The sequence below is a fragment of the Anoplophora glabripennis genome, unplaced genomic scaffold, assembly GCF_000390285.2.
Source record: "Anoplophora glabripennis isolate ALB-LARVAE unplaced genomic scaffold, Agla_2.0 scaffold469, whole genome shotgun sequence".
Lineage (NCBI taxonomy): Eukaryota > Metazoa > Arthropoda > Insecta > Coleoptera > Cerambycidae > Anoplophora > Anoplophora glabripennis.
In genome coordinates this window covers 390,020-412,737 of record NW_019416551.1, presented here as the reverse complement: position 1 = coordinate 412,737, position 22,718 = coordinate 390,020, and the positions used below count along the sequence as shown (strand labels likewise).

At 32.0% G+C, this 22,718-nt stretch overlaps 1 protein-coding gene across 1 annotated transcript in view; it reads left to right on the top strand.

The window, feature by feature from the left end:
* LOC108910047 (chromosome transmission fidelity protein 18 homolog) overlaps window positions 1-22,718 on the top strand; it is a 272,160-nt gene that overhangs the window by 5,994 nt on the left and 243,448 nt on the right. Inside the window, exons 4-7 of the mRNA XM_018714543.2 lie at window positions 967-1,548; window positions 4,423-4,805; window positions 17,793-18,069; window positions 21,076-21,335. Coding sequence (XP_018570059.1) covers window positions 967-1,548; window positions 4,423-4,805; window positions 17,793-18,069; window positions 21,076-21,335 — 1,502 coding nt within the window. The remainder of the gene's footprint in view (window positions 1-966; window positions 1,549-4,422; window positions 4,806-17,792; window positions 18,070-21,075; window positions 21,336-22,718) is intronic.

The following is a 22,718-nucleotide window of genomic DNA, read 5'->3' as shown; positions in this document are numbered from 1 at the left end:
TGATCACATTATGAATACGGCCTCTGTAATAAGAAATGCTATAAATTGTACTATTCGCAACATCAATCGAAGAGCAACAAGTGCATTGAAGTTGGTGGCGGTATTTTTGAAAATGCTCTTTAATTAGTTACCATTTACAAAATTAATATTTCTTAGTATTCTTTGATGAAATAAAAATCAATATAAATATTTTTAGTGCATTTATTTCCATAATAGTTGACCCCGTACACAGTGTGTTCGGAAATTCCGTCAGGAAACTCCGGGAGGTGATTCTACGGTTTAAAATAATTGCATTATGTAATGAAAATTTGTTCGAATTGTCAATTGTTTGCTAGTTACAGCTTGCCAAAGTTAATTTTTTTTTATATTTCTATTTCAATAAATTATTTAATTCAAGTTCCGTTAGTCTCTCATATGGTACACCCACTAAGTAGATGAATCTCTATTGGACCAGTCAGAGAAAAGTTTCATTATGTGCCGTTAGAGGGCACTTTACCGAGAACACAAAATTTGTTTTGTTCCTAACTTTTTTCTGTTGCTAGACATCACAGAAATTTAAACATATCTTGAAAAGAGAAACAATATCAGAAAAAATTATGTACTCTTTATTCAAGTCTATAAATTTAACCGTTTAGTAGGAAAACGCTATTAAAATGTTATTAAACATCAAATTGTTGATAATTCTTTTTGCAATTAATCAAGTTGCAAGAGAAAGAAGTTATGAACAAAATAAATTTTGAGTTCTAGGTAAAGTGCCCTCTAGCAGAGGATAATGAAACTTTTCTCTGACTGGTCCGATAGAGCTTCATATATTAGTGGGTGTGACAAATTAGAAACTATTACAACATTAATTTGAAACATTGCTTTGAGACTATTAACATTTTGATATTAATAATATTGATAATATTATGCGGGTTAAATTTTTGAGTAAAGATAATAATTTCTGAAATTCTTTATTTGTTACAGGAAAAACAACGTTGGCCCATATGGTGGCTAAACATGCAGGTTACAATGTTATTGAAATAAATGCATCAGATGATCGCAACACAGAAGCGTTTAAAACCTGTTTGGAGAATGCCACTCAAATGCGCTCTGTAATAGATCAGAAAAAACGTCCAAATTGTCTCATATTTGACGAAATTGACGGGGCACCCCCATCGTCTATAGACTATTTGGTTAAATTTATAAGTGGCACTGCTTCATCAAAAGCTAAGAAAGACAAATCTGAAAAGAAGTTTATTTTGAAAAGACCCATTATATGCATTTGTAATGATGTTTACGTTCCGTCTTTACGGCCGTTAAGGCAAATTGCTTTTGTTGTTAGTTTTCCACCTACGTCAAGTGCCAGATTAGCTGAGAGGCTTATGGAAATAGCACGGAAGGAAAACGTTAAAACTGACCTTGGTGCTATGTTAGCACTGGCTGAAAAGAGCAACAATGATATCAGGTCCTGTTTGACAGTATTACATTTTTTCAAAGGTCAGAATAAACCAGTCACTCTTTCCGAAGTTCACAAAGCGAGTATAGGTCAGAAAGATATGCAAAAAGGTATGTATTTATTTAAAAAGTAATAAATTGTTTTCCAGAAAATGCAATATACTATCCAAGTCATCTAATTTCAGTCCCTACACAAACATATTTTTTTGCAATTTTATGTTCAATTACAGAGCAGGGAGCAACAGTAAAGGTGCATAATGATAAAAAAAGGACATAAGATTTCATTTAAAATACCTACATCATTTTGCAAGACTGTATAATTCAGAAAATCTAAATTGAAATAAAAAAGATTTAAAAAAAAAAAATGTAAATGACCTGTATAAAATAGTTTGAAAATTAAACACAACTGCATATTTAACATAAAAAAAACTGATGTTCCTCCAAATTTCAATGCAATACAGGGTGAATAGGAACATTCGCACCAACTCCAGGAATGAATTCTACACGTCAAAATAATAAGAGTTTCATTTGTTTTCAAGTTATAGTGTAATTACAAATTTTAAAAATTTGAAATCAGAGAATGTCATCTTCCAAGTTCAAAAGTTATTTGTTAGTTTAATTTTATGTTGCAATAGTTTAACATTTGATAACACGTTTGTATGATCAGTGTTACAAAATGCCAAGAACTTATTCAAATTGAGACTATGCATATGGTGTTTGTTTATGGTTTTTGTATTGGGAATGCTAATGCTGCTATTGAAGAATATCGTCAAAGGTTTCCACATGAGGGATGTCCTGATAAAAATATATTTATCAGTTTTCAACAAACTGTGCAAAACCGGAATGCTTCCCAATGTTAATATAACATCTGAACGATCTCATTGACAAGGTGTAGAAAGTATTCTAGGACTAATAATAGATGATGCAGCTACTAGCTCACGAAGAATTGTTACTCAATTGAGCATTCCACAAAAAAGCCCTCCACAAACAAGGCTTATATCCGTGCCATGTAAAGAGATTACATCACCTACAACCGGAAGATTATACATATTGAGTTTTGTCAATAGATCAATTATAATCATTTTGTATCCCGCATACTTTTTACGGATGAAGCAACATTTAACTGTAACGACATAACTAATACTCGGAACTAGGGAATTCGATCCCAACCCTTATGTCTAATCCTGGGAGTTCGAAATAATACTTAGTCAATCCCGGGCTTATTTCGGTATTGATTACAAATAAAAAATAAGAAAATTTTACAAAAATCTGTTCTTTAATCAACAAACAAAAATAAAAAATCAATGTAATCGAAATTTAGATTAAAATCAACGTAATCAAAATTTAGACAAAAATCAACATATTTTACTGTATACACCTAGCTAATTTAATCACTAACTAATCAAACTTAGAGTCAGACTAACCAGACTGCAAATCATTCAGTCTTCATGTTAAAGTTGTTATTTTTCAAAAATCAAATAGATCTCTTTAAACTTATATAAATTTTATGTAACAGACTATACAAATAAACTTTGAAAATTAACACAAAATCTCTCTTAACATCGACTTTCATGTAACAACTTAGTAAGTTGGTAGTAAAGCAAGGTTACTTGTATTTTATATTAAAATGATAGGTAAGCAATTCTGTTGAGAGCACTGGCACTGAGCGTTTTGCTTCACGTAATCTTTTTGCAACTTTTTTAAAATGATGTCAATCCCGAAAATCTCGGGATCAAGAAAACTTAATCTTGAAAATTTTGGGACTGAAAAGCTATTGGGATCAAATTCTCTACTTGGAACTCTTTTGTATAGTCAGACGAAAATCCTCACGCAACACTCGAAAGTAATTTTCAGCATAAATTTTTGGCAAATGTGACAACTTAATTTTTTTTTAAACAAGTTGCAAGTACCTACTACTAGAGGATGTTTCTATAAACATGAGAATATGAACGTACTACCAGCACGATGGAGCTTTTGCACATTTCGCTCTTCCATGCAAGCTACATTTGAACTAGAGGCCTTTGTATTGGCCACGGTGGTCCTATTAGTTGGTCCCTAAGACTTCCAGACCTCACAGCACTAGATTACTGTTTATGGGGTAGGTTAAAAAATTAAGTGTACGAAGTTAGAGCGTACTAATTCTACATGTCGTCAATACTACAGCATTTATATTAAAAAAAAGACGTGCAGCAATCAAGAGAGCTACAGACACCCTTTGTAGACGAAGCAGAATGTGTTTAGAGGTCAATGGTGGTGTTTTTGAACATTTAAGGAGGTTTATTTGATATGGAATTGACAAACAAATATTCATAAAAAAATTAATATAAGCTATATTAAACAAACAGAATGATCGAACGTAAGCAAGCGAACGCTGAGCCGAGTGTGCCAGCCAAGTGCAATGTTGCCAAATCTAAAGGCTTACTACTTTAGTCACTAGCGAATCTACAGAAACTCTCATTTGACTTTAGATGTACCCGATAAACCTCCTTAATTAAAGAATGCTGTGATTTATAGAATGTCAATAAATTATTATTTTTTATTGAAGTGTACATCATAGCTTGAAAATAAATGAAAATCGCATAACATTTAAGCTTTTTCTTATTTTATTCCTGTATTATGACCAAGATAGGTCCAAAATTTTATTTTAAAAAGTTATCATTGGCACATTCAATCTCTTAAAAACGATGGGTAATAGAATGTATTCTTCATCCATAGGAAAAAATAATCTTATTTTTTATGTTTTTCTAGCACCTAAATTTGTGGCACCTTTTTTATTACACTGTATAATTTAATATTTTTCAATATTTATGTAAAATAAAATTTTGTTAATTTTATGATTCTCAAAGTTTCTTGAAATGAATAACAAAATAAATCTTAACATTTTTTTTAGTTATTTATGTATCTAAATTCATCTAGTTCTTTCTCTTAAACACAATCTTAATTTTTATATATTTTTGTTATAATATAAGCTTTTGATATTTTCAGGCCTTTTTTCTGTTTGGCAGGAGATATTTAGAATTGAAAAATCGAAACTTCAATCCAATTCAGCTAATTCTACAAGTTTGAAAGAAACTTTAAAATCTCGCATGAAAAAAGTTTTACAGACGGTTTCGTCATTTGGAGATTATGATAGAGTGGCCCAAGGAGTTTTTGAAAATTATCCTTTGTTAAAACTGAAAGATTCTTCGTTTGAAGGCATTAGTGAATGTTTGGAATGGTTTGTCTTTAGTGATGTACTCAATAAGCAGATTTATGAACAACAAAATTACAGTTTAACTTCTTATCTCCAGTATGCATGTGTTGTTTGGCATTTTGTGTTTGGAACAACACATTCTCAAAAACTGAATTATCCCAGTGCGGGTTACGAGGTAAGTTTGCACTTAATTATTATGTATTTTATTGTGATAATGTTACATAATTGTGATTTATTTAATTAAAACTAAACTGTCTTAATTTGCATGAACCTTTTTATCATTTAAATTAATTTTAACCGAACATGTTTTGTGATGCTAAAATCGAGAGAAAGTTGATGATTCTTGTATTTGCATTTTGATAGTTACCTATTCATTATAATTATTTTTATAGTTATTAAGTAAAGATATTGACAATTTATGTCGGTCGATAGCCGCACGGTTTAAGGCGTCAGTCCTTTAATCGTGTGCAAATTTCTGCCCGGGTTCGATTCCCGCGGCCGGTAGTCCGTATATTAGCTATGCTTGTACGGAGGATTGGCACCCTCTGTGCAGGTATGGTAGGGTGGAAGAATGTTGGCTTGGGTCAATGTGAGAGATTGACACCAGTTGGCATTTGACCACCCCCCTAATTAATGAGGCTTTCCAGGTTTCCCTCATTTCTGCACTGAATGGTGGTTACTGCCTAATAATAATATGCCGCCTCCTCTCCCGCACAAGTCTCCGACTTATGGGCTAATTCTCGTAGTTAGAAAGAGGAGTAGAGATATTATTATTATTATTATTTATTATATAATTTTCTTCTATCTACAAATTTACAGTTTATAGGGTAACAAATTTATGGAACATGTTCTTTCTTCATAATTGTGTTTAATCATTTTCATTTAATATATTTATCATTTGTGTGATTGTCTATAACGTCTAGATTATTGTTTTCTTATGTTTCAAATAAAACAAATAGGTTTAAAACTAATTGATAAATTAATATGTAAATATATTTAGTTAAAGTATTTTATTCTTTTTACTGAGATATTAAACTTAAAGAAAACCTTTAGAATATATTGTCCAAAATGTCGTGATTCTCATTGAAGTCTTTATAACATTTTGATTTTGTCTATACATAGTCCCAAACATATTTAATTGTATTGGTGGTTGATGACATTCAGTCCTCGATGGACTTAGAAACTACTTGTGCTGCCATCTGTTATAATTTAGTGAATTGCGTTTGGCTGTATGAACGTTTTATACAAAATAGCAGAATTCTATATCGTTTACAAATTTCTCTGCACAGAATACTTTTTATATTAATCTTATAGTTTATCTTTTACATGCGAGATAGCTGCAATAGTATTTTTTCTCCATCTTATTGAATATTAATTAGTAGGTATCCATTTTTTATGTTCAAATTTGAAACAGAATGTGGGAGAAAATAAATTTAAATGAAAATTCACAGAATTCATAGGTGTATAGGGTGTCCTAACATTCACACAAAAAATAATTTTGATAGAAAACACAGTTCTTTAATTATAAATTGAATTTTTTTTACTAATATATGAAGTATGCAGGCTGTTACAAATTCGCTTCTCACTACAGGGATCTTGGCAATGGTACGAAATAACTTAAATGGGAGCAAAGTTGCATAATTAGGGGACCAACATTATGCCTCTAAAAAATCAAGGCTAACATGATTAGTTTTCGAAATATTTGAAAAAAAAACGAAAATGTGGAAATCCGTTTTTGTTTCATTTCAGCCTTGTTTGAGGTGATATTGAAAAAAGAAAAACACTTTCTCATGGAAACTTTTTTCGTCTCGTCTCTTCATCAGGACCATTATCAACTTCATTTTTTTAAATAGGACCATGGAAAGATGTCTATGTTTATGGAATTATCGTACACTCCAAGTTTTGTTAGACCCTATGAAATCCACCTAGTTATTTAAAATATTACCATCACCCATTACAATAAACCATTGTTAGAGTTTTAATCTCCATCACCTGGTCATATATATTTCGATAAATTGTTGAGTCGAAATGAAAACATTATTACAATTTTAATTTCATTATGACAAATTAATTCTTAAAAATGCATATGAACAACCAAAACTCCAAATGAATATTATACTTTAAAAAATTAGAGTATATGTTAAATGTTCAAAAACATCCGTTTTGGCAAATGTTGAAAATGAAGATAAGCATAATATGATCGGAATTTATTATACTTGTAACAACAACTGTGAAAGAGCATGTCAGATGTAATTGTATGAATATCCTGAAACAAATTAGATCGAAATTTGTTTGAATTTTGAGCACTCGAGAAGCCTAGAAATAACTGTGGGCACGTGATTAAAACTCTAATAATGTTTTATTGTAACGTGTGGTGGTAATAGTTTAAATAACTAGGTTTTCACAGGGTTTAACGACACTTAGAGTGTAAGATAATTCCATAAACATAGAAATCTAAAAAAAAAAATTAGATAAACTTGGAACGAATACATTGAAGATGAATTTTTCGAGACAAAACGACTGAATCTGGTTCAGGCTAAGGCAAAACAGTATCGGGAATCATGAAAGCTTGCAAAAAATGTAATAAAGTTTCCAGGATCATATTTAAAAAAATGAAGTTGATGATTGTCCTGGCGAGACGAAATGTTACATATAAAAATTGATTATGCCATTCGATAGAGGGGAAAAGTTCCCATGGGTAAGTGTTCTTTTTTTTTCAATATCACCTCAAACATGGCAGAAATGTAACAAAAACTGATTTCCAAAATTTCGGCTATTTTCAAATATTTCGAAAACTAATTATCTTAGCTTTGATTTTTTAGAGGCACAATGTTGGTCCTCTGATTATGCAACTTTGCCCCTATTTATGCTACTTCGTATCTCTTACCGTTTCCAAGATCCCTGTAGTAAGAAGCGAATTTGTATCAGACTGCATGTATAGTATGGGGTTATGTATGAAATAGCATATCCAGTAAATTACAGTTTTCTGTCCCATAAATGTGGCTGAATTTCATTGATGCAGAGCGTGGGTGGTCGTGGGTTTATTGGAATAAACCTTAGACTTCAAAAAACCTTAAAGAAAAAGTCCAACGGCGTTAAAACGTATAATCTGGGCGGCCACTTCTGATCACAATATCGGAAAATTACAATACCACGAAATAATTCATTCGGTAATTGAATTGTTTCTCGGGCTGTATGGTATATTGCACTATCTTGTTGAATCCACATGTCGTCTACATCCATGTCTTGCAATTTAGGCACAAAAAAACAGTGACACGCTGTGGATGCATTTGTTTCTCAACAATCACTTGTGGATTTTTTTAATCTCAAATGCGATAATTTTGTCGATCAAGATGGAATTGAGCCTCAAGGCCGAAGATGGTTTTCTTCTAAAAATCAGCATCCACTTCCACATTTATTCAACGAACTCTCTTCGCTTTGCGTGGTCAGTAGGCTTCAGTTCTTGAGTCAATTGAACTAGAAGCCATGAAGATGCAAATCTTTCACGAGAATACGATAGAGAGCTTCTCAAAATGTCCAATTCTTGACCGTGGTGTGCCTAATTTATGTTCCTGGACTGCCAGCAACACTCTTACGAACTGCTTTGACGTTTTGTGTTGGACGAGGGTTTCAGAGCACTAATCGATCTAGTCTTCCTGAATTTTTCAATGAATCTCTTCACAGTTGATGAAGTTAAATCACTATTCCGGCCATATTTTGTATGAAAATTGAGAACTGTATTTGCCAAACCTTCATTAGTTTTAAAATATTACTCAACAATGAAAACGCGTTGTTCTTTCGTGTAGCGCTCCAATTTTAATAACCCTGAACTGCCAGCTGTGATGCTGTATTTTTTTTTGGCAACACTTTACCGCACGAATGGCGTAAAATTATAATCTTGTGTGAATTTTGGGACACCCGATATAATAAAAGATTTCCGAAGAATTAACTTGATTTTGCCATTATGTCCATAATTTTAGATAAATCAGTAACATTAGGAATTATTATTGTATTAATATGATTCATTATTAGGTTACAAAACTAATTATTAAAAAGTTATGTTTTAAATTCAGCAAGAGACATTAAAAGACAGGGAAAATTGGTAAATATTCTCCAAATTTTTGTGTTTGTGTCTATTTTCACTGTTATAACCAAAAATAAAAAATAATATTAAAAAATGCAGGAAATTGCAGTAAAAGGGGATTCCTGTATAATTTAGAATAACAATGATTTAAAGGTTATATTAATTAAAAGAAAAGATATCTATTGTATATTTCAAACCATTTGAATTGTTGATACATACAGGGTGGTCACGGAAATTACATTTATTTTAAATTGTATGTGTTAAAAGGGTTTTTTATTTTTTTTACACGAAAACGCTGAGTCGTACAGAAAAATCAAGAGAGCTTTTTTCTTCCAAATTGAATGAAGAATTCAATTTTTTTTTATTTTATGTAAAAGCAGTGACGTACCAATTTTTTCTTAGAAATATCCAGTAACGTGCTAGTAAGGACGCCACTGGCAAAACTAAAAATAATGTTTTTCATTGCAAAACGTGCTCTCTCGATGGCAGTTAACGACTACAAAATTTAATTGAAACTTCTAGCCGTTTGACAAGAATTAATAAATTTGATTTTTTTAAACCAATCTTGAACACCTTGTATTTCCTTAACGAAGCATTTTTCAAATATAGTTTATATATCAAACTCATATTATTTTTTGAATCTCTATCGGTCCCTGAAGTTTCCGCATCGGAAACTGGACCACCCTGTATGTCATGTTGAAAAATTTTATGTGAAAATATATTTAATTTGAAAATTGATAATAGGTGTTTATAAAAAAAGTAACGGTATTGTAGTAATAAACAAAACATTAATAATGGGGAAAACCAACATAAGAGCGCGGGAAGGTAGTGTTTGATAAATATAATAAATATCTGTTTTTTATTATCCAATTATTAAATATAATATTTTCGTGTTCTAAAATTAATCTCTTAAAAAATTATCAAATTACTTCGTTTATTTGGGTAATAAATACGCAAAATAGTAAGGGAATAACCATTTTGCTTATTTGTTGCATCTATACAGAGTATATTTAATTGAAATAGTACAAATGCTATCAAATAATCTTGAAGCCAAAATAGGATTATTTGACCAAATATGTCTTAGTTACTCCTAAGTTGCTTCTTTTGCGAGTTCCATGGCATTTTCTGAAAAGAGTCACAAATACGCAAATACTTTGGAAGGTGTTTAATTTATACTAATGTACTTTATACAATTATATTAAGGGCGCCATATTCTTTAAATAGTGTTTTCCACAAAGACAAATAATTTCAAACATTTAATAACTGGCTAATCTAAAGCTTATCAAATAATAGCAATGTTATGTCATGCCATCTGGGTATTTTCAAAGACGCCGCAGTAAAACGAATAAACAGGTGCAAAAAACTATCAAACCATCAAAGTTTTAGGTACTGAAATCTACGAAAATACTAACTTTTTTATATATAACTCCTCATGCAAATATTCTTATAACATTTACTTGCTTAGTCCTGCATATAAAATTGTTTACTTTTATTTATAAGTACATGAAAATAATTCTTAAAAGGTGGAGTTAGGATAACAGCAAACGCATGTTTTACAAAAGCTTTTTTTAGTTATTATTTTATTTGAGTAAATGAATAAACAAAACATCAAGGATTTTATTTTTGTGCTTACTTTTGTTCTACACGTTTTATTTTTCAAGATTTCAGTACCTAAAAACTCCAGAAATTTGACTATTTCTCCGCCAGGGATGTGACCACCTTAATCAGTAGTGTAGAGACTGGGAACATAACCAGTCAGAATTTCTACGCCACTTGGAGAATTGGATTTCAAAGAAAAAAGGTATTTTATTTGTGTCAGAATTTTAAATTTATTTTTATCCTCAAAAGTATTTAGCCAACGACCGCTGAAAATACCTTCAGGCTGGCGTTCAAAGCAGCTTTGAAAGTAGAACTTTGTATCGAGGTTTAAGAGTTTTACGGTATAGTTAAATATGCGTTTTGATTTACAACAATTGAAACACCTAGAGTTATAAAAAAAATTCATCTGTGGCCTCAGATTATACACAAACATGTATACAAAAATTTTCACAAAACATGTTCGTGAATTAGTTCGTTTTCGAAAATCAAGCCCTATATTTTATCTTTGCCGCATTTTATTTATTGTACTCTAATTTTGACGTTTTTTAAATATTTTTTTTATTTAGAATATGAGAAATTTAAAATCTGAATTTGTATTGTAAACGAAACAATTACAGTGGACAAAAAATGCAACATTTGTCTGGCCTCTGTTAAGCTTTGGTGAGTTTCCTTTAACCACTGACGCACAGCTTCCTAAGTACATAGGCCTGTCAATTACTACGCTACTATTGGATGATATCTTTTTAAATGTAACGAGCCCGTGGAGAACGGCGCTACATTATTCAAAACCTCATTAGAAGGTAAAACGGGAAGAACAACTCGTTCCTTGGAACGTTTACATGGAGTTTCTGAACCACTTGGAGAATCCCAAGGACCCAAGAATCTACTACTAACTACTTACAGATGTGAAACTGTTTCTTTTATTTAAAATAACATTTTTTTTTTGATAAAAATAAATGTTATATATTTTCATGGTAGGTTGCATATTTATTACGTGTTTTGACAGTATTGTGCCATCTTCAGAGCATATAGATAATGTGTATTTCCATAAACTATTCACGATTTCAAAGCAGAAAGTTTATACAACTTTTAATTATATGGACGAATTTTTAAAGGTAAAAATAATTTTACGTTTCTAATTATACAGGGTGTTCCAGAATATGTGGGCAATTTCTTGGATTAATACAGGGGACGTTAAAATAACATGACAAGTCCCTATAAAAAAATTCCCTAGAGGACCTCCCTACGGAGATACAGACCCCTAGGACGCTCTTGAAAATCAGTTTTTTGTAAAAACTTTTAAAATACTTGTGTAATTTAATTATTTCTTCATACGATGGACAACAGATAAGACTCCTTAAAAATTGACTCATGGAAATAATTTAGCTTATTTCGTTTGCTAGGGATCGACTAGCTATACCACAATAATGCCATTTTTTTTACACCTTTTACGATAAAGACACAAAAATAATATTTTTAGATAGTTTTAAACTTAAACTAAAAAAAGACACTCTTGGTTGATATTGATAAAACGAACTATTTTGAGAAAAAACTATTTTTGTTTAATATGATTTTTATTACATGGGTAAAAGGAAATAAACCGATTAAATTTACATTCTTCCTGTGCTTATCTAAAAAATGACACTTTTATTTACATTTGTTTGTTTCTAAAAATAATTAAATTACACAAAGTTTTAAAAGTTATAAAAAATCGACTTTCAGGGACGTCCTTCTTCCTTCTAGAGAAAATTTTTATAGGAACTTGTTACGTTATTTTAACGTCTTCTGTATAAATCCGAGAGATTTCCCACATATTATGGGATATCCTGTATCCTTCAAAAAAGTTTTATTAGTACTCGAGAACAACCAAAAGCAGTTTTTAAATTTTTTTTTTCATTCCGATACTCAACATTTTGTACTGGTATTACAGCTTACGATACAATACGATCCAGTACATTTTCTGGTGATACCTATCGGCAGTGAAGAAGGCGGGCGTTTTTATGCGCAATTTTCAATGAATTTGTACAATTGTTTAAAAAATCTAAGCAAGTTAGAGAACAATATCTCTTCACTTTACTAGTTATACAAGTTTTCTTTAGGATGTGAGACAACTGAAAACACATTTTAAATAAGGAAAAAAAGCATCTTTGTTTCCTGAACTTTACACGACTGTGGAACATACAAGGTCTGTGCCAACAAGAGTCAGGGATTGGTTCCGAACCGTCAGAAATGTGCATCCAACTAATTCTTGCGATATATTCACTGAAGACACATTTAGAACTTAGCTGGCCAAACATTTCGAACGGTTCGGAACCAATCCCTGACTCTTGTTGGAACAGACCTACAGATAATCGCGTACGGTAGTATAAACATAGTCACACCCAGCAGAATGCTTTTAGGATACTATTTACACATGAATTAATCAGTTATTTGAGTATTTTTATAAATTAATTCGACAAAACGGGAAAGGTACATGTTCTGATGTTTTATACTATCCGTCATCTTTTCTAGCGAAGAATTGATTCCTTCGTATTTCAACATTTCTATAGTTTGGATACTGTCGAAAAGAGGGCGATAGTCACAGTTGTCGTCCTAACGCCTCTTTCACACGGACGTTGTTTTGCCGGTCGGTAGCCGACCGTCAGACCTGATGGCGACGTTTCTGTGTGTAAAGCTCTATTTAACTATGTGTAATTTAAAATTTTAGTCGTTGTTTTGCCGATCGTTTTAAATACCCTCGGCAAGCAATAACGTCCATGTGAAAGAGGCGTAACGGCTCTTACACGGACGTTTGCCGATCGGCATTTAAACCGATCGGCGATCGGCAAAACAACCGACTACATTTTAAATTACACATAGTTAAATACATTTTTACACACAAAATCGTTGCCGGCAAGTGTGATGATCAGCTGCCGATCGGTAAAACAACCCTCGTGTGTAAGAGGGGTAAGGTATATTTTACCGACCCAGAGTCGGACTAACTTGTTTGAGTTGCATTTGCGCCGATTTTAGATAATATAAAAGAATGCTGTTACGAATACTGTTAAATAGTAGTACGTTAAAATACTACAATTTTAACAACTAAATTAGTCTGATAGTAAAAAAGAGCTATAAACTCATAAATAAATTACAGTAAAACACGTATTTTGATGACAATCCAGATAATACAATCGAAAGTTACTTAAGAGCTTAAAACATTTTGGAAAACAGTAAGCTTTTATTCAAAAATTTCATCAATGCTAGGATGCTAACCGTAATTTGTAAATGCTATTTGGGGGTGAGGTTAAATGAACGAGCAAAGGGAACTTTTAGTTCAAAAATATTTTTTAGTTTTGGTTTTACCGGTAGATTTTATAAAAGTTATAACAGTTGCTAGGTCGATTTGTATTTATTTTTATTTCTGAAAGAAGCAAGTTCGGATTCAGCGGAAAATTGTACTAAACATAGGTGGGTTGAATGGCTAGTTTGGATTTTTTTAATTTTTGGGGAATTGAGGGTGCGTCATAATTTTTTTTATAATTTTCGGATTCAGCGGAAAATTTTACTAAAGATAGGTAGGGTCACGTTTCAAAAACACACGATTTTTTTTTGTCGGCCTGTGTAATCAATCTGTTATTATTTCAGCCAAATGTGAAAATGAAGTAGAATATAAATGCAATAAGGTGTTGGATATTTTAAGTAACTGGTACGCTTTTTACAAACAACATTGCAATTAAATACTAAATTGTGTGACATATTTATTTTAAGTAATAAGCGATAATGAATACCATATTTTAGACGCCAGTCTAGGTTGAGGTTTGCTTTGAGCTTATGTGGCGAAAATTTTAATTTGTATAGCAGGTGTTGTAAGTGCAGTGTGTTGCTTGTTTATGTAGTATGTAATGTAAAAATTTACAACATGCAAATTATGAAAATTTACCACTCCGTTCCTTGTAAAATAAGATTCGTCGGTACAAAACAATTTTAAGCAAATTATTATCTTCTGCGAAGCCATGCACCAATCAGCGGCAAAATTGTAAACGTGCGTTGGAATTTAAGTTTTCAAGTTCTTGAGCAGGAGTTAAATGAAATGGCCGAAGAAATAGCTTTTTTAAAGTTTTGTGAAAATTAGTATTACACACATTTAATTCTCTTGATACACTGCGGACACTTCATAATTTGCATGTGTGGAGTGATGAAAATCCTAAAGAATCACGACAATAATGACATTACCTGATAGCCACAGCAATCAACATCTTGTTTTCACCGCCTACTGAACACAAAGTTTTAAATCCGTGACACTGCTAAGCAAACCGAAACGTACAGAACTGCAAATAATGACATTTTTCTCAAGAATGGCTTTCTGTAAGCTGCCCGTTTTAAAAATATACGGCCACTGTAAATGTTTTGACCACTAAAAGGGAGTGGTAACCGGAGAAAACTATCATCCAGTATATAGATTTGACTAAAGCTTTAAGAAATAATATGCCATAATAGTCTAAATAAATGTGCCAAATTTTAATGCGATCGGTAAAAGGGTTATGAAGTTATTAATTAAATAAGTTTTATTTTTGACAACTGAAGGCCTGTAACTCAAAAACCAAAAAGTTTTTATTTAACTTTTTTTCGTAGATCGTATTTATTTATCGTTCTGAATATGTAGTCAAACGTTGTGGGTGAAATTTGCGGACACCCTGTATAAAAATTAAAATCGATATACATTTTTAATAATTGTCACATTTATTCTTAAAAAAAATATTTGTATACTTATTTATTTGCTAGTTGCAAAGAATATTTACATGGAGATGCGTATTTATTTTTTATATATTGACACTGTTAAACATAACCGAAAAGAAAATTCGCTTGAATTTTCCAAATCGAATCGGTGTAACTCGGTGTAAACCGGGTAAAGTAAATCAGGGAAAATCTCAATTTTTCGAGCGTGAACTTTTTAATACGTTTTCATTTCTTTAAAAGGTTTTCTCTGGAAGCGCAGTGTAATTACACCACACAATAATAACTCGTTAATAATTAAGTAGGCGGTGCTTTGTGCTTCCCAGCCAGCGAGGAAGGGTGAATTATGATAAGCGATATAATAAAAAATAATTCCGCTGCCGTCAAAAAGTTTTCACCGTGCTGCAGCCCTACCCTTTCTTTTATTCCTGCCATTCTCAAACAAAGGGATCGCAGTGTGAAGGACGTGATTTACGTTTCATTTAAATTCTTTACAGGGAGAATTTTTCCATTGAGATACACTTTAATTTAGACCTTTTACTGGAATGGTTTTATGCAACAAAAGTAAACCGTCATAAATATCATGATATTTCCGTGTTAGATAAATAGTTTGTAAAAGCATTGTGTGTCGGTAATATTTAAAATTAACATTGTTGTTATTTTCAAATATTTAAAAATATTTTTCGAAAACTATTAAAAAATCGACTTGACAAAATGAAAGCTTATCAGCATATTTTTCAATAAGAGATAAAATTGCCGTTTTCTTCGTGAGTGTACAAATTGGGTCAATGCTGCGTTAGTAACAAGCGGAGCAAGTTCAGGAACGAATATAACGGGTGTTTTTTAACCTGAAACTTTCAAATATCTCGAGAAATAAGCACCCTACGAAAAAATGTCAATAATCAAAATTTCATCATACTCTTTGGTGAATGTAGGTTTTAACTGTATTTAATTGCGTTTTGTGTTCATTCTTGTCCTTTTTATTGCTCTGTTTATTGTATTTATTTGTTTTTAATCTTGCTCTCTTTGGCACAGGAGGTGTTGAAAATCAACTTTGTTGATACACTTTCCTTTTGTGAAAAACGTTGTTTATACCTCTTTTTTGCAATAAATGTAAAAAATTCATTAATGTTATAATTAGTCCCTATCTTAATACCCTTGTAGGTGGCAGGGGGGGGTAACTTTGAAATCTTAAATATGAACTACCGTTTTTAATGCAGATTCGAATTACACGGCTAAAAGTACGTGAGATTTTTCTGAAACATTTTTTTCTGTTGATGACAGCTGCATTCGACGAAATTCAATTTTTATCCATTTCTTCTACTGAGAACCTATGTACGTATATGATTCTGCAATGTGTTTGCAATAAGAAATATCACGTTTTATGTAAATACTCGAAATTCGCCACCAAAAAAGTTTATTTATTTTGTAAATTTCGAATAACTGGGAAATTGCTACCTGTCATGTCTCAGAAGTCACCAATATATTTCTCGGTACAAAAATACAGAAAATCGAAGGCACTATTAATAGATAATTTGAAAATTGATATTGAGAAAAGAATTTTGGACATAGACACTGTAGAAAACGTTTTCTTTCTTTTAAAGAAAAATTGTATGTGTCACTTTATGGCACATCGAGATTATTGTCTCTAGCCACAACTAAAGTTGTGTATAAGAAGGGGCCTCCAACGAAACTCCCTAAACAATAGGTCAAAAACTGTTTAGTATTCCTGGACCTATCGTTTTCGGTCTTCAGTAATGATCTTTCTACTAGTTTTAGTATATAAAGTTGAAAACAGGGAATCCAGTATACTTTGTGACTGTAAATACACTAAAATACCTTTCCTTTTGACTGTCATCATCATTTTGATTATGCCCATGTCGGTAATCCAACTATAAGTCTGTCTGACTTATTTTTTAGAATAGAAGAAATATTCAAATTCATTTCTTGTTTCTGGAGGGGGTTGACCCAATACATTTCTAAAGGAAAGGTGTTTTTGGTGTGTACAATCCTTCCTTCCTTTTTTCCTAGTGGTTGGTCCTAAGTCCCATGGCACCGCGGCCTAATTAGGCCTATTGTGCGTCCCGCTACTAGCCCTATTCAGCAAGTAGTTTTGTCCTTTTGACAAAGTCCAAAAGCTTCCTTGCTGACACTTCTCTCAGTTCCTTGGGTTCCAAATAAGATGTCCCCAGGAGCGTTATTCTACTACATGCAAATCCCGGGCACTTGCCCAGGATATGCAGAGAAGTTTCATCTGGCGACTCGCATCCTCTTAAAGTGACAGTGTCCCGTTATGAGTCCCGTCACTCTCCTGAGCCAGATTTTATTCAAGCTCAGTAAATCGTTTGCTCTTTTCTTCGAAGGATACTTCTTAAGCTCCTTAGAATGGCTATGTCCTGGCCTTGAAATCCAGTATTCCATGTTCTATCTCGGTCCATTTGCTCCGAGCCCGCCTGACCACATTGGGAGATGTACCACAAAGGGCTGCGGGCCAACGAACTCTGTCTCGGATCCTTTCCTCATTTCCACAAATGCATTTGTGCCCCAACACAGTCTAACTGTATTATTGGTGGCCAGTTCAGTTAGCATTTGTAAACAATCCCACACAAGTTTTGCACAATACTTTCAATTATAGCTATCTACTGAATGGCCTGTTTTAAATTTAAGACGCAATTGTGTTAGATTGTCTCATTTTTTATCACACAAACTGTTCATGTATTAATTTTATGCTACTGGTATACATACAGCTTATATAATTTTTTTTAGGCAAGAGTGAAAGAAACACGCCATAGGGCTTTGGTTTCTGAAGTCCTGCGAGGAATGCAACCTTCGGTGCGACCTTATTGTCAGTGGATCTCTCTTATCCTTGACATCCTTCCTCTTCTCGCCAAGATAATCATGCCACCTTTGAGGCCTGTTAATCTTCATCTTTACACCAAACAGGAGAGGGAGAGCATGCTAAATGTTGTCCACGTCATGATAGATTATAATTTGAACTATATCCAGGAAAGAACACTTGATGGGACATATTCGTATAATTTAGGTAAAGAATGAAAATTTTTGATACTTTTTTACTTGTACCCACCATAGTGAATGTTAAATTTTCTATATAATCATCTATGTCAACATAACTTGTACTTTTATTAACGCAAAAAGTTCATGAACTAGTAGTCAATTCTGACTCCTACGGAAATACAAGGTGGGCTAAAAGTACCGGAATGGCAGGAGATTGGGAATATTCAAGGGGTAGGATAGAAGTAAAGCACTAGAGATTCAGGATTTTTCCCTGGCTATCCGATGGTGACCTTGAATTTGACTTGGACCATGACCTTCAAGGTTATATTAAGGTCACGAGATTTTTTTTAATGGGACCCCATAATTTTGACCCCGGAAATGGAAAGAAAATTTCGGATATGACCTTGAAATGATCATGAAGGTCAAATATCAAAAGGTCACAAAGAGGTCCAAGTACCAGAATGGCAGATTAACCCCTCCAGAAAAAATGTTCTCTACAATAGTTCTAGGATTCTTGATGGGCACTAAACCGGTGACCTTGGATTTGACCTCCGCCCTGACCTGAAATTCCTTATCCTCCGGTAATTTCAAGGTCAAGTTGGTTATTCTGTTACCCTCAATGACTACTATTGTCCACTCAAGACCTTCTATTACCGTCGGTGACCACTGTTGATTTTCAATGACCGCCTTTTACCTTTGGTGATCACTATTGACCAATAGTGACCAACTGTCAGGGCGGAGGTCAAATCCAAGGTCATCGCTTTAGTACCCATCAAGAATCCTATAACTATCGAGGAGAAAAACATTTTTCCTGGCAGGTTATTCTGATATTCCGGTACTGTTGGACCACTTTGGGATTTTTTAATATTTGACCTTAATGGTCAGTTCAAGGTCATACCCGAACGTAAAATTTTGCGCTAACTCCATTTCCGGAGTCAAAATTGTGGGGTCCCATTTAAAAAAATTCTCGTGACCTTGATATGACCTTGAAGTTATGGTCCAGGTCAAATTCAATGTCACCGTGGGATCTTTTACAGCTGTTTTATACAATTGGTCAAGAAGAATTTTGATAGATGTTTTAAAAAAAAAAAATTGACAATCTTTCATTATATAACGTTTATATCTAAAAAGAACACACCACAAAAGGCTATAAGTCTTTGATTTAATTTAAAACATTATATATTGGTTAAAATATATTCAATATAATAAGTTTCATTTTAAATATGTAGTGCAATATTACAATATCTATTTCCTAAAATATTCTACAGGGTGTTCTACGAGCTCTATGACAAACTTTGACAGATGGTAGCTGGTTAATTTCAAACATTTTGTGTTATATGAAACGATTCGTTTTTGTTTAGAAGTTACAAGCATTTTATCTAATTAATTTCATATTTCAATCAAAGTAGCCTGATAAATAAAAATGATGGTTGCTATAACAGTAATTATTATTTGTGTCACGTTGTTTATTCATTTGACACTTAGCGTTAAAGTGCTAAATAAAAAAGAGTATGTAGATATTGTCTGTGTGTGGGTATTCCAGTGGGAACGCCAGACAAGCAGCCCGAGAATACCGCGTTCCCCAGATCTAAATCCTTTGGATTTTTATTTATGTCGACATATGAAGCAGCTTGTCTATCTACCATATTAAAATCACTACCCGTCAAGAGATACTTCTTAATTCCGAGAGAATTCCAAGGGTGGACATGTCGAACAATTTTTATAGTCTTAAGATTTGTTAATTTGGTTAATAAAGGTTAACTAATGTTTAAACTTAAACACAAATAATAATTACTGTTATAGCAACCATCATTTTTCTTTATCAGGCTACTTTGATTTAAATATGAAATTATATATTTTTAAATGCTTTTAACTTGTAAATAAAAACTAGATAGGATATATTGTTAATAAATCGAGGCTTATGTATTTTATAATAGTGCAGTCAATTGTAACAAAAAAGTACAAATATACAATCTGTTAAGTATGTCATAATCCCAGAATGGCTTGACCAATTTAGTCTAAAAAGCATTAACTGCTGTTAAGGTTTTTGAGCTGCAGGATGTCGGAATTTTATGAAACATCACGTTTACTCAAATATGAAATTATTTAATTAATTGGGAATGTAGAATATAAACATTATGTGAGAGATGCTGGTAGACACTGTTAATAATAACTGAATATTGCTCTGTACATGAATTTTTTTATTTTTGTCGATTCCATTTAAATAAATTTGTAATTCTATCAAATAATTTTTAGTTGTTTTATTAATCAAGTAGTTTTAGGTTACTTTTGATTTATTTAAGTGTGTGACAAGATTGTTAAAAATTGTGTATAAATTTAAAATGGCTGATTTTTCCCATAAAAGTAAAAAGATTATTTTTCTCAGACTTCGAAATTAGTTTTGTACAGATTAAGTTTCCATAATATTCATTGGCGCCAAAATCCTGAGGTTTTTCGAATAAATCCGCCATGACATTTTTAGAGAATTTAACAAACATGAAGGAAAGAAAAAGTTAAATTTAAACATTTTTTTTCTTACATAAACATTTGCCATTGAAACCTTATTGGTTAAGGTTACGTAGTTAACAGAAATGTTATATTTCTAGATATTTTTGGAAGAAACAAAATTTTGTATAATATGTAAATAATATAATATTTAGTGTAAAAGAAAGAATTAATTATTTTATTGCTAGAAGACCTATGGAAAAGTATATTGGGATACAGACATGTCTTTTTAAATATATTTTTAAAATCAGATAAGTAATTAGTATGAATTTATCTAAACGTATCATTTTTACAAATTGTTCATTTGTATTAAAAGGAAAAAGCTTTGCAAAAAACGGCAAGTGATCTATTTCGTTCAAAATAAAATTTGCATTTCATAAATGATATTCTTTTCAGTTGTATTTCAATATCACTATACATATATTCAAAAAAATATTTAAAGATTTTTCTTTTCTTACCCACATAAATGAGGGCTTTTAATAGTTCACTTACCTTATCATTAATTATTATAACCCTACATTTCTTTCAGAACCTAATATACTGGACGTTGTTTCTTTCGATAATAGTGAACGGTCAAAAAGAAGAACTTTGTCATATTCCAACATGCAGCTTATAGCTAGAGAAATTGAATTGGAAAAGATGAGGCGGTTTGAGACGTCAAGAGTACCTGAAACATCCAAGAAAACAACCACTGAGAGCGATAAGGCAAAGGAGAAAAGGAAAGGAGTTACTGCTCTACCGAACCACCTGCAAACTCTACAAGCTAAAACTATGAAGACTGTAAAGCCGGTGAGTGATTCTAATTTATTTAATTTTTTTATTGATCTATTTGAAATTTTATTATCATGGGGGTTGATGCTTTAATTTACCTAATTTTTGAGGTGGATGTTTATCAAACCAGGTAAGTACCATATTTCTTTTACTGTGCTGACAAAAAGTAATTAGTTACATACAATGGTACACAACAAAATAATTTGATGGTCGTATTCTAATTAATTCAAAATTGGGACATAGTTAAAAGTACTTATGATTGATAAATAGTATGTTATATAGTGCGACCCATTTCAAATGGGAACACCCCTATTAAATAGGTATTTATTTACCGATTTAATTTGTTATTTTTTAAAGATGGAATTTATAGAAATCTACTAAAATATTTAGATAGTAATTACATACTAGTACCAGTATTTGAAAAATTGTTGGAAATGTAAAATTTCAATGCATATGCGCTTGAAAAATTAACGTTACAAATACGTTCCTATTTACTTTATTTTAAAGGTTAAAGGTTAAAACTAGGTAACTCACGTAAATTTAAAAAACATTTTTCTAAAAAATCCTATCAAAAGAAGTCAATGTTCTCTTATACCAAAAATCTAGGCATGGAAAATATATCGTTACATACAAGATTTCTAACTGTTGGTATTGTGGAAACAACTACTCCATGGGCTGCGTGCCCCAGCTAATATTGAATTATAGCAACAATATCTAGTAAATTACTACTAGATAATAATTATCTAGAATAAAAATTAAGAAAACACGTACCTGACATAATGAAATTGCTAAATAATGTAATTTAAAAAAAATATCCTGTACCTACTTTTGTTGTTCCAACGTCGTCCTTGACAGAGACCAACGCATAAAAATAGCCACCATACACTCATAAAATTTTTTTATGTAAAATTACATGTTAGATCAGTGGTTATTTTAAAGTCACAGTAATTAAGGTAAAATTACGTTATACAAGTAAAATTACATTATGCATGCAATTTTACATTTTTTTGTAATTCACCCAAAACTTAAATTTACATTATCGACATAATGTAAATTTACGACTCCTAAAGTGCAATTTTACTAAGACACAGGAAAACTCCATAGTATTTTTAAAAAGAAAAAAAATCTATAGTCTGTTTGGAAATGAAAGAGAGTAATAAAACCCCGAGATAAGAACCGGCCATGGGCGTGGTAATATTTCGTTTCAGGTAATTATCGGGTAACACTAATGCTAACAGGTAATGGGTGTACATTAGTATATTTTACTGGATACATCATAGGGCAGGAGCCAGTGAAATATACTAATGTACACCCATTACCTGTTAGCATTAGTGTTACCCGATAATTACCTGAAACGAAATATTAGCACGCCCATGGCCAGTTCTTATCTAGTGGATATAA